The sequence below is a fragment of the Lucilia sericata genome, unplaced genomic scaffold (assembly GCF_015586225.1).
Source record: "Lucilia sericata isolate MDLA Ls3-8-SP2 unplaced genomic scaffold, ASM1558622v1 Contig000689F_arrow, whole genome shotgun sequence".
NCBI classification, from domain to species: domain Eukaryota; kingdom Metazoa; phylum Arthropoda; class Insecta; order Diptera; family Calliphoridae; genus Lucilia; species Lucilia sericata.
Window position 1 is genome coordinate 167,339 of NW_023994692.1, and position 12,662 is coordinate 180,000.

The window sequence follows — 12,662 nt, forward strand, 5'->3', positions numbered from 1 at the left end:
GTCTATGAACTGGTTTATAGAGTAATCTATGAACTAGTCTATAGAGTAATCTATTGACTAGTCTGTGGACTAGTCTGTGAACTAGTCTATGGACTAGTCTTTGGCCTAGTCTATGGACTAGTCAATGAACTAGTCTATGGAATAGTCTGTGGTCTAGCCTATGGAATACTCTATGGACTAATCTATGGACTAATCTACGGACTAGTCTATGGACTAGTCTGTGAACTAGTCCATGGACTAGTCTGTGAACTAGTCTATGGACTAGTCTGTGGTCTATGGACTAGTCTATGGACTAGTCTATGGACTAGTCTCTGGACTAGTCTATGGACTAGTCTATGGACTAGTCTATGGACTAGTCACTAGTCTATGGACTAGTCTGTGGTCTAGCCTATGGACTAGTCTATGGACTAATCTATGGACTAGTCTATGGACTAGTCTATGAACTAGTCTATGGACTAGTCTATGGACTAGTCTGTGAACTAGTCTGTGGACTGGTCTGTGGACTAGTCTATGGACTAGTCTATGGACTAGTCTGTGGTCTAGCCTATGGACTAGTCTATGGACTAATCTATGGACTAGTCTATGGACTAGTCTATGAACTAGTCTATGGACTAGTCTATGGACTAGTCTGTGAACTAGTCTGTGGACTGGTCTGTGGACTAGTCTATGGACTAGTCAATGAACTAGTCTATGGACTAGTCTATGGACTATTCTGTGAACTAGTCTTTGGACTAGTCTGTGGACGAATCTATAGACTAGTCTATTGACTAATCTGTGGACTAGTCTATGGACTAGTCTATAAACTAATCTATTGACTTGACTAAAGACTTGTCCATTGATTAGTATATAAACTAGTCTATGAAATAGTCCAGTCTATACGATAAACTAACCTGTGGTCTAGTTTACGAACTACTATACTACCATTTGCTTAAAGTCGCATTTCCGCTAAATCCTTTTGTTAATAAACTATTTACATTAACTTATTAAAAATGTACAATGTTTATAGATGTTTGTTTTTAAAACAAATTTATTTGTTATAAACTTTTTTTTCACGTTTTCTATAAGGTACTCAATTTGCTATTATTTGTAATGATTTCTTTAGAATTTTCATTTGATAGAGGTTTGAAAAGAAAATGTGGAAATAATTAAAAATAAAAAACTAAAATTAATAATAATTAAAAAAAAAAAATTAGAAAATTTTAATAAACAAACAAGTTAAACAAAATTTAAAAACTTTCCTATGGCTATATATAGTATCAAATGACAAATGATTAACTTTGTGCATTTAATTTTACTAAATTTAAAACTACAATTTTGTTGTAATTACAACAAGGTTTAATTTTTGAAAATCGCTTGAAAATTAAACAAAATATGCAACTTTAAAGTAAATCATATCATTCTCTCATATATTTTTATACTAAGGCCTAAAAGTATGCTTTAAAATTAAACAAATGATACACACATTTAGTAAAGTGTGATAATTTTATATCAAGCTTTAGAAAAAGTTGAATAACTTGATCAATTTTAAAGGGATTTCAAAAAAATTGGTGGCGTTTTAAAGAGAACAAAATCCACTTTAATAATATGATAATAAATCTATTAGGCCTTAAAGAAAAAACTGCTTAAAATGTAGGCGAAATAAGACCCTTAACAGAAACTAAACGAATAGTTTTATATAGGAATATCTAACAAGATAAAGGTTAAAGGGAATAACCGTGTTTAGGGAATATATGGAGAAGGAGTTAAACTATAAGAAATATGTTACTATAACCATATTGTTGTTAAATAAGAGCAGTTAAAGGGTGTTGAAATAGTACACAAGTAGCACTTCCTGCCTTTTTAAACATTAACTCTTTTTTAACAAGATGAAAGTTTATAGATTTCTATTATAAATGTTAAACATAATTTTGTTAAACTTACAACAACAATTGTTTACTGCAAATCGGTTAATAATTGTAGCAATTATTTTACTTTTATAAACAATAACCTAAGTTATCAGCTTTGATGACTTTTCTTGCAAAATAAAAGGGTCTTTCAAATTTAGAAACAAAATATTAGTACGTCAAGAACTAAACTAGAAATGGACTAAAACAAAATTGGAACAGAATTAGAACAGAACAAGAAGAGAACTTAAACAGAACTAGAAATAAAATAGAACAGAATTAGAACAGAATTAGAACAGGACTAGAACTGAACTAGAACTGATATAGAACTAACCTAAAATTGAACTAGAACTGAACTAGAACTGGAACTGAACTGGAACTGAACTGGAACTGAACTAGAACTGAACTAGAACTGATCAAAAACTGCTCAAAAACTGATCAAGAACTGAACTAGAGCTGAACTAGAACTAAACAAGAAAAGAACTAAAAGAGAACTAGAAATGAACTGGAACAGAATTAGAAATGAACTAGAACAAAACTGGAAAAGAATTAGAACAGAACTAAAACTGAATTAGAATTAGTACTGAACTAGAGCTGAAATAGAACTGAACTAGAACATTACTGGAATAGAATTAGAACAGAGACATAAATAAACTAGAACAGAACTGGAACAGAATTAGAACTGAACTAGAACTGAGCTAGAACAGAACTAGAATTGAACTAGAACTGAGCTAGAACTGAACTAGAACTGATCTTGAATTGAACTAGAACTGAACTAAAATTAAACTAGAACTGAACTAGAACTGATCTAGAACTGAACTAGAACTGAACTAGAACTAAACTAGAACTGAACTAGAACTGAACTAGAACTGAACTAGAACTGAACTCGAACTAAACTACAACTGAACTAGAAGTAAACAAGAACAGAACTAAAAGAGAACTAGAAATGAACTGGAACAGAATTAGAACAGAACTAAAACTGAATTAGAATTAGTACTGAACTAGAGCTGAAATAGAACTGAACTAGAACATTACTGGAATAGAATTAGAACAGAGACATAAATAAACTAGAACAGAACTGGAACAGAATTAGAACTGAACTAGAACTGAGCTAGAACAGAAGTAGAATTGAACTAGAACTGAGCTAGAACTGAACTAGAACTGATCTAGAACTGAACTAGAACTGAACTAAAACTAAACTAGAACTGAACTAGAACTGATCTAGAACTGAACTAGAACTGAACTAGAACTAAACTAGAACTGAACTAGAACTGAACTAGAACTGAACTCGAACTAAACTACAACTGAACTAGAAGTAAACAATAAATATTTTCTTTTTTTTTATTATAATTGTCACAAAAATATAGTTTCTTTCTCCTTTATAAGCTTGGCTTTTGTTTTTCTTTTAAATATTTTTTTTCTCTAGTTTAAAACCTTTAAATTTGTTGCTAACTTTTCTTTTCTCTTAAATGATTTTTGTGTTTTAACTTATATTTATATGTACTATGTATATGTATCTACCCGCCCCTTATGTTTTATTTAATTTATTTTTTTTTAATATGTTGGAACAGAATTAGAACTGAACTAGAACTGAGCTAGAACAGAACTAGAATTGAACTAGAACTGAGCTAGAACTGAACTAGAACTGATCTTGAATTGAACTAGAACTGAACTAAAATTAAACTAGAACTGAACTAGAACTGATCTAGAACTGAACTAGAACTGAACTAGAACTAAACTAGAACTGAACTAGAACTGAACTAGAACTGAACTAGAACTGAACTCGAACTAAACTACAACTGAACTAGAAGTAAACAAGAACAGAACTAAAAGAGAACTAGAAATGAACTGGAACAGAATTAGAACAGAACTAAAACTGAATTAGAATTAGTACTGAACTAGAGCTGAAATAGAACTGAACTAGAACATTACTGGAATAGAATTAGAACAGAGACATAAATAAACTAGAACAGAACTGGAACAGAATTAGAACTGAACTAGAACTGAGCTAGAACAGAAGTAGAATTGAACTAGAACTGAGCTAGAACTGAACTAGAACTGATCTAGAACTGAACTAGAACTGAACTAAAACTAAACTAGAACTGAACTAGAACTGATCTAGAACTGAACTAGAACTGAACTAGAACTAAACTAGAACTGAACTAGAACTGAACTAGAACTGAACTCGAACTAAACTACAACTGAACTAGAAGTAAACAAGAACAGAACTAAAAGAGAACTAGAAATGAACTGGAACAGAATTAGAACAGAACTAAAACTGAATTAGAATTAATACTGAACTAGAACTGAACTAGAGCTGAACTAGAACATTACTGGAATAGAATTAGAACAGAAACATAAATAAACTAGAACAGAACTGGAACAGAATTAGAACTGAACTAGAACTGAGCTAGAACAGAACTAGAACTGAACTAGAATTGAACTAGAACTGAGCTAGAACTGAACTAGAACTGATCTAGAACTGAACTAGAACTGAACTAAACTAGAATATTACTGGAACAGAATTAGAAAGAACTAGAAATGAACTAGAACAGAATTAGAACAGAACTGGAACTGAACTAGAAGAGAACTAGAATGAAAATGAACTAGAACAGAATTAGAACTGAACTAGAAGTGAACTAAAACAGAACTAGAAGTGAACTAGAACAGAAATGGAACTGGACTAGAACTGAACTAGAATTGAACTAGAACTAAACTAGAATTGAACTAGAAGTGAACTAGAAGTGAACTAGAACTGAACTAGAACAGAACTTGTACTGAACTAGAAATAAACTAGAACTGAACTACAACTGAACTAGAACTGAACTAGAACTGAACTAGAACTGAACTAGAACTGAACTAGAACTGAACTAGAACTGAACTAGAACTGAACTGGAACTGAAGTAGAACTGAACTATAACTGAACTAGAGCTGAACTAGAACTGAACTAGAACTGAACTGGAACTGAACTAGAACTGAACTAGAACTGAACTAGAACATTACTGGAATAGAATTAGAACAGAAAAATAAATAAACTAGAACAGAACTGGAACAGAATTAGAACTGAACTAGAACTGAGCTAGAACAGAACTAGAATTGAACTAGAACTGAGCTAGAACTGATCTAGAACTGAACTAGAACTGAACTAGAACTGAACTAAAACTGAACTAGAACTAAACTAGAACTGAACTAGAACTGAACTAGAACTGAACTCGAACTAAACTAGAACTGAACTAGAACTGAACTAGAACTGAACTAGAACTGAACTAGAACTGAACTAGAACTGAACTAGAACTGAACTGAAACTGAACTAGAACTGATCTAGAATTTAACTAGAACTGAACTAGCACTGAACTAGAACTGATCTAGAACTGAACTAGAACTGAACTAGAACTGACCAAGAACTGAACTAAAACTGAACTAGAACTGTACTAGAACTGAACTAGAACTGAACTAGAACTGAACTAGAACTGAACTAGAACTGAACTAGAACTGAACTAGAACTGAACTAGAACTGAACTAGAACTGAACTAGAACTGTACTAGAACTGAACTAGAACTGAACTAGAACTGAACTAGAACTGAACTAGAACTGAACTAGAACTGAACTAGAACTGAACTAGAACTGAACTAGAACTGAACTAGAACTGATCTAGAATTTAACTAGAACTGAATTAGAACTGAAATATTATTGAGGTCCTTTTGTGTTAAATAAAGTTCTTTTTACTACAAGTTTCAAATGATTTTACAAATTTTGTTTTTTTATTCTTTTTTTAGTATCTGTTTTGTTGTTTTGACAAAATGTTTGTTTTTTTACAATTAAAATAATAAAAATTACAGACAAAAGTAAATTTTATAAGTTTAAAAAAAAGGAAAAATTATAAAATTATATAATTAAACAAAATAACAATTAAAATTAGGAAAAAAAAATAAAAAATATAAAAAGAAGAGAAAAAAATAATTAGTTAAAGTAGAAGATTATTAAAATATAATTAAAAACTACAAAAAGTAAATAAATGTAAAGTTGTTGTTTTTTTGTTTTTTGTTTAATAAATTTAAAAAACTATGAAGGTAGTAGTTATGGTATGGTAATTTTTTTGAATTTTTGTTTAAAAATAAAAAATATAAAGATATAATTATAACAAAAAATATTTTATATATATAAAGACAATAATATTTAATTATAATTAAAAGAATAGTTTAACATAAAAAAAATATAATAATAATAATAATTATAAAAAAACCGTTTAATAAAAAATAAACCTCTTAAAAATTATAAAATTTAACATTTATTTTATTATTTTATTAATAACTTTTTTTTATTAAATTTTTTATTTAGTTTTTTATTTAATTTTTTATAGTTATATTTAAAATATAGTTTAAGGTACATTTTTTCTTTTTTTTTAATAATTTTTTTTTTGTGTTTTTTTTAATTTTGTAATGTACTCCCTAAATAGTTGTTGTTTTTTTTTTAATATTTTACATAATTATTTATAATTTGTTTAATAATAAAAACAAGAACAAGTTTTTTTTATATGCTGATTTGATTTGTTTTGTTGTAGTGGTATCTGTTTGTTTAAATTTTTAAGTTTTTTTGTTTTAACATTTAGTTTATAATTTTTCTGTTTTAAACATCAAGCAACAAGTGGGTTTGTTTTTTTTTTTAATTTATATTTTTTTTTTAATAATTAAAATCTATACATTTATAACGTTTTTTTATAGTTTTACTTAATTAGTGTTGTTTTATTTTAGTTTTTTTAGTTATTTTTTAAATAATTTTTTTGTTTACTTTTTTGAATAAAGTATTTTAAGCTTAAATTTTAAATTATTTACATAAAATAACAATTACTTTTTTCCTTCAATTAGGTTTTTCACAAAATATATTAAATTTACTTACTAAAATTAACAACAAAGTTTTTTTCTTTTAATAATTTGTTTGTATTTTCTAAAGACAATCCCCCCAAATGAAAATATTTTCTTTTATTTATATGTAACATTATTTTTTTTAAATTTTTACATAAACCACAAAAATCCTAAAGTTTAAATTAAAGTTTCTCAATTTGCCTGAAAGTATGCCTTAAAAAAGGTGTCTTTGTAAAGCCTGAAAGTTTGTTTTTATTTATGTTTAAATATTTTCTTTTTTTTTATTATAATTGTCACAAAAATATAGTTTCTTTCTCCTTTATAAGCTTGGCTTTTGTTTTTCTTTTAAATATTTTTTTTCTCTAGTTTAAAACCTTTAAATTTGTTGCTAACTTTTCTTTTCTCTTAAATGATTTTTGTGTTTTAACTTATATTTATATGTACTATGTATATGTATCTACCCGCCCCTTATGTTTTATTTAATTTATTTTTTTTTAATATGTTGCCTTTGCTTTAAACATTTTTTACACTTTTCTTTTTGCATGCAACATTTCCATGAGTAACGTTTGTGTGGGTGCACTGCCAGCGCAGTGTTTTGAATATAAGTGCTCTTCACCACGCGCTGCCATCGCATGTATGTCGGGCAGTATACTTAACAGCCTCCTAAATTTATCCTGCAAAAAGTAGAAAAAAAAAACAAAATAATGAGTTTATTATATTATTAGATATTTTTAGTTGTAATCAATCAATAATTGTTATATTTACAAAGTAAAAAAGGAAAAATATAAAACTGAACTAAAACAGAACTGGAACAGCACTAGAACAGAACTAGAACTGAACTAGAACTGAACTAGTACTGAACTAGAACAGAACTAGAACAGAACTAGAATAGAACTAGAACAGAACTAGAACAGAACTAGAACTGAACTAGAACTGAACTAGAACTGAACTAGAACTGAACTAGAAATGAACTAGAACTGAACTAGAATTGAACAAGAACTGAACTAGAACTGAACTAGAACTGAACTAGAACTGTACTAGAACTGAACTAGAACTGAACTAGAACTGAACTAGAACTGAACTAGAACTGAACTAGAACTGAACTAGAACTGAACTAGAACTGAACTAGAACTGAACTAGAACTGAACTAGAACTGAACTAGAACTGAACTAGAACTGAACTAGAACTGAACTAGAACTGAACTAGAACTGAACTAGAACTGAACTAGAACTGAACTAGAACTGAACTAGAACTGAACTAGAACTGAACTAGAACTGAACTAGAACTGAACTAGAACTGAACTAGAACTGAACTAGAACTGAACTAGAACTGAACTAGAACTGAACTAGAACTGAACTAGAACTGAACTAGAACTGAACTAGAACTGAACTAGAACTGAACTAGAACTGAACTAGAACTGAACTAGAACTGAACTAGAACTGAACTAGAACTGAACTAGAACTGAACTAGAACTGAACTAGAACTGAACTAGAACTGAACTAGAACTGAACTAGAACTGAACTAGAACTGAACTAGAACTGAACTAGAACTGAACTAGAACTGAACTAGAACTGAACTAGAACTGAACTAGAACTAGAACTAGAACTGAACTAGAACTAGAACTAGAACTAGAACTAGAACAGAACTAGAACAGAACTAGAACAGAACTAGAACAGAACTAGAACAGAACTAGAACAGAACTAGAACAGAACTAGAACAGAACTAGAACAGAACTAGAACAGAACTAGAACAGAACTAGAACAGAACTAGAACAGAACTAGAACAGAACTAGAACAGAACTAGAACAGAACTAGAACAGAACTAGAACAGAACTAGAACAGAACTAGAACAGAACTAGAACAGAACTAGAACAGAACTAGAACAGAACTAGAACAGAACTAGAACAGAACTAGAACAGAACTAGAACAGAACTAGAACAGAACTAGAACAGAACTAGAACAGAACTAGAACAGAACTAGAACAGAACTAGAACAGAACTAGATCAGACTAGAACAGAACTAGAACAGAACTAGAACAGAACTAGAACAGAACAGAACTAGAATAGAACTAAAACAGAACTAGAACAGAACAGAACTAGAACAGAACTAGAATAGAACTAGAACAGAACTAGAACAGAACTAGAACAGAACTAGAACAGACCTAGAACAGAACTAGAACAGAACTAGAACAGAACAGAACAGAACTAGAACAGAACTAGAACAGAACTAGAACAGAACTAGAACAGAACTAGAACAGAACTAGAACAGAACTAGAACAGAACTAGAACAGAACTAGAACAGAACTAGAACAGAACTATAACTGAACTAGAACTAACTACTAGAACTGAACTAGAAAAGAACGAGAACTAGAACAGAATGAGAACTAGAACAGAACAGAACTAGAACAGAACTAGAACTAGAAACTATAGAACTGAACTAGAACTGAACTAGAACTGAACTAGAACTGAACTAGAACTGAACTAGAACTGAACTAGAACTGAACTAGAACTGAACTAGAACTGAACTAGAACTGAACTAGAACTGAACTAGAACTGAACTAGAACTGAACTAGAACTGAACTAGAACTGAACTAGAACTGAACTAGAACTGAACTAGAACTAAACTAGAACTGAACTAGAACTGAACTAGAACTGAACTAGAACTGAACTAGAACTGAACTAGAACTGAACTAGAACTGAACTAGAAATGAACTAGAAATGAACTAGAACTGAACTGGCAAACCCATACCCTGGCTATAAAAACAAACACCCTCAGGTATGCTTTACATTTCAACGTTTCATTTCTAGCTTTAGGCCGCTAACAAATCAAGTGCATAATTTCACACAATTTTTTATTTAAACGATCTCAAACACTTACCGTCACAGATGGATAACACGTTAATGTATAATCTAATAACGCTGCTTGTACATTTTCGTGACCCTGCAATACAGTTTTCTTATTGATAATACCTCGTACATCTGTAAAGTATTTTACAAATTTCATTAATAATTTTGCGTTAATATCTTTTCTCATAAATACTTACCTGGATTTAATAAAATTAAAAATTTCATACACACATAATCGCCCATATCAAATTTCAAATCTTGCAATTTATTTTGCAATTCATTGAAATAATCGGAGAGCTGTGGTACGCCCAGTAGGCCTAAACTAAGGAGATTAAAGACTTGACCATTATTCAGTTGGGTCTCGTCCGGCAGGCCATTGTGTATGCGCTGATGCAGATGATCCAATACTAACATATCGGACCATGAATGTTGTAGAAGTTTCATTTGATCGTCGACCTGAAAGGAGAGGAAAGGGAAAGGAAGAAAGAGAGAGAGATTAGAGTTTTGTTACTAAAGAAATTTATGAATTTCTATACAAAAATGTGCATATAACAGATTTTGAGTAAGAAAATTTTTTGTATAACAGTTTTTTTGGTTACATTTATTTATGTATAACAGTTTCTTTTTTCTAAAGAAAAATGTGTGTACAAAACTTTTCTTTAGAGAAAAATTTGTGTATAACAATTTCTCTATAGAAAAATTTGAGTATAACTGTTTTTCTATAGAAAAAAATGTGTATAACAGTTTTTTTTCTAAAGAAAATTTGTGTATAAAAGTTTTCTCTATTGAAAAATTGTGTAAAACACTTTTTCCTTACAACAATTTGTGTTTTTCTGTAGAAAAATTGGTGTATAACACGTTTTTCTATAGAAAAATTTGAGTATAACAGTTTTCTTCAAACAAATTTTTTTATATAACAGTTTTTTCTACACAAAAATTTGTGTATAACACGTTTTTCTATAGAAAAATTAGTTTATAACAGTTTTCTTTAAAGAAAAAATTGTGTATAACAGTTTTTCTACAGAAAAAAGTTATGTATAACAGTTTCCTCCATAGAAAAAAATGTGTATAACACTTTTTCCATAGAAAATAGTTGTGTATAACAATTTTTCCACAGAAAAAAGTTGTGTATAACACTTTTTCTTTAGAAAAATGTGTGTTTTTCTATAGAAAAATTGGTGTATAACACTTTTTTCTGTAGAAAAATTTGTGTATAACAGTTTTTTCTTCAAAGAAAAGTTTATGTATAACAGTTTCTCTATAAAAAATTTTGTATAACAGTTTTTTATATAGAAACATTTTGGTATAAAAGTTTTCTATAGAAAAAAATGTGTATGACTGTTTTCTCTATAGAAAAATTTTTGTGTATAACATTTTTCTAAACACAAATTTGTGTATAACAGTTTTCTCTAAAGAAAAGTTTGTGTATAATAGTTGTCTTTAAACAAAAGTTTGTTTATAACAGATTTCTCTACAGAAAAATTTGTGTATAACAGTTTTTACTATAGAAAAGTTTGTGTATAACACTTTTTTCTAAAGACAAATTTGTGTATAAGGCTTTTTTCTACAGAAAAATTTTTGTATAACAGTTTTTTCAGAAGAAAAGAAGAAAAATTTGTGTATAACAGTTTTTTTCTATAGAAACATTTGTGTATAACACTTTTTCCATATAACAATTGTGTATAACACTTTTTCCTTAGAAAAATTTTGTGTTTTTCTATAGAAAAAATTCAGTATAACAGTTTTTCTATAGAAAAATTTGTGTATAACAGTTTTTTATTTAGAGAAAAGTTTCTGTATAACATTTTCTCTATAGAAAAATTTTTGTGTATAACAGTTTTTTCTGAAGAAAAATTTGTGTATAACAATTTTTCCATATAAAAATTGTGTATAACACTTTGTCCTTAGAAAAATTTTGTGTTTTTCTATAGAAAAAAATTCAGTATAACAGTTTTTCTATAGAAAAATGTGTGTATAACAGTTTTTTATTTAGAGAAAAGTTTCTGTATAACAGTTTCTCTATAGAAAAATTTGTGTATAACAGATTTTTCTATAGAAACATTTTGGTATAACAGTTTTTCTATAGAAAAAATTGTGTATAACAGTTTTCTCTATAGAAAATTGCTGTATAATGATTTTCTTTTAAGAAAAGTATGTGTATAACAGTTTTCTCTAAACAAAAGTTTGTATATAACTGTTTTCTCTATAGAAAAATTCGTGTATAACAGTTTTCTCTAAACAAAAGTTTGTATATAACGGTTTTCTCTACAGAAAAATTTGTGTATAACAGTTTTTTCTATAGAAAATATTGTGTATAACACTTTTTCTAAAGAAAATCTATACCTAACAGTGTTTTCTACAGAAATTTGCTTGTATAACAGTTATTAACTCTCCTGAAATACTTTTTCTTAAACTCTCTTCAAAAATTAAGAGCAAACTCAATTTAAGAGCATAAAATAATCACTGCTTTAAAACTGTCTTTTTAATATTGGTTTATCTTTGGAACAAAAAAATATCTGGGTTTTAAATACACATTTATTTACATACTTGGATACACAAATACTTTAACAATAACAACAACAACAGAAAAAAAACTAAAAATAAAACTGAAATTATTACAACAATAAAAACAAAATAAATAAATAAATTGCCTGACAGTGACTGAGCCGCGATAAATAGAGGAGATCTGCTGTTGCGTCATGATTGTTTTTTTGTTTTTTATATATTTTCTTAACACCAGCATGACTACTTTATTATTACAAGAGACGTCTACAGCTAAAGAAAAAAAAAATCAGCAACAACAACTCTACTTACAACAAATAATTGTTGTCTTATTGCTTCCATAGTGTTGTTGCTGTTATTGTCGTAGTCATCCATCGTTAATGTTTGGTATTCACATTCGTTTTTTACATTTTATTTGTTTTGTTTGTGGTTTATATGTATGTTTCGTTGTTGCTGCTGATAAACAAACATATTTACATACATTACATTTATATGTACGTATGTAATTGTTTGTTTGTATGCCAAAGCTGTGGTTATTATTTCCCTCTCTCTCTCTCTCTCTACCTCTCT

General features: G+C 28.9%; 1 protein-coding gene across 1 annotated transcript in view; it reads right to left on the reverse strand.

The window, feature by feature from the left end:
* Positions 1-3,206: 3,206 nt before the first annotated feature.
* LOC119607357 (nuclear hormone receptor FTZ-F1) overlaps positions 3,207-12,662 on the reverse strand; it is a 55,729-nt gene continuing 46,273 nt past the window's right edge. Inside the window, exons 6-9 of the mRNA XM_037961224.1 lie at positions 9,788-10,046; positions 9,622-9,722; positions 7,247-7,419; positions 3,207-3,444 (exon numbers count right to left, since the gene is read on the reverse strand). Of these exons, the coding sequence (XP_037817152.1) occupies positions 7,270-7,419; positions 9,622-9,722; positions 9,788-10,046 (510 nt within the window). The 3' untranslated portion in view covers positions 3,207-3,444; positions 7,247-7,269. The remainder of the gene's footprint in view (positions 3,445-7,246; positions 7,420-9,621; positions 9,723-9,787; positions 10,047-12,662) is intronic.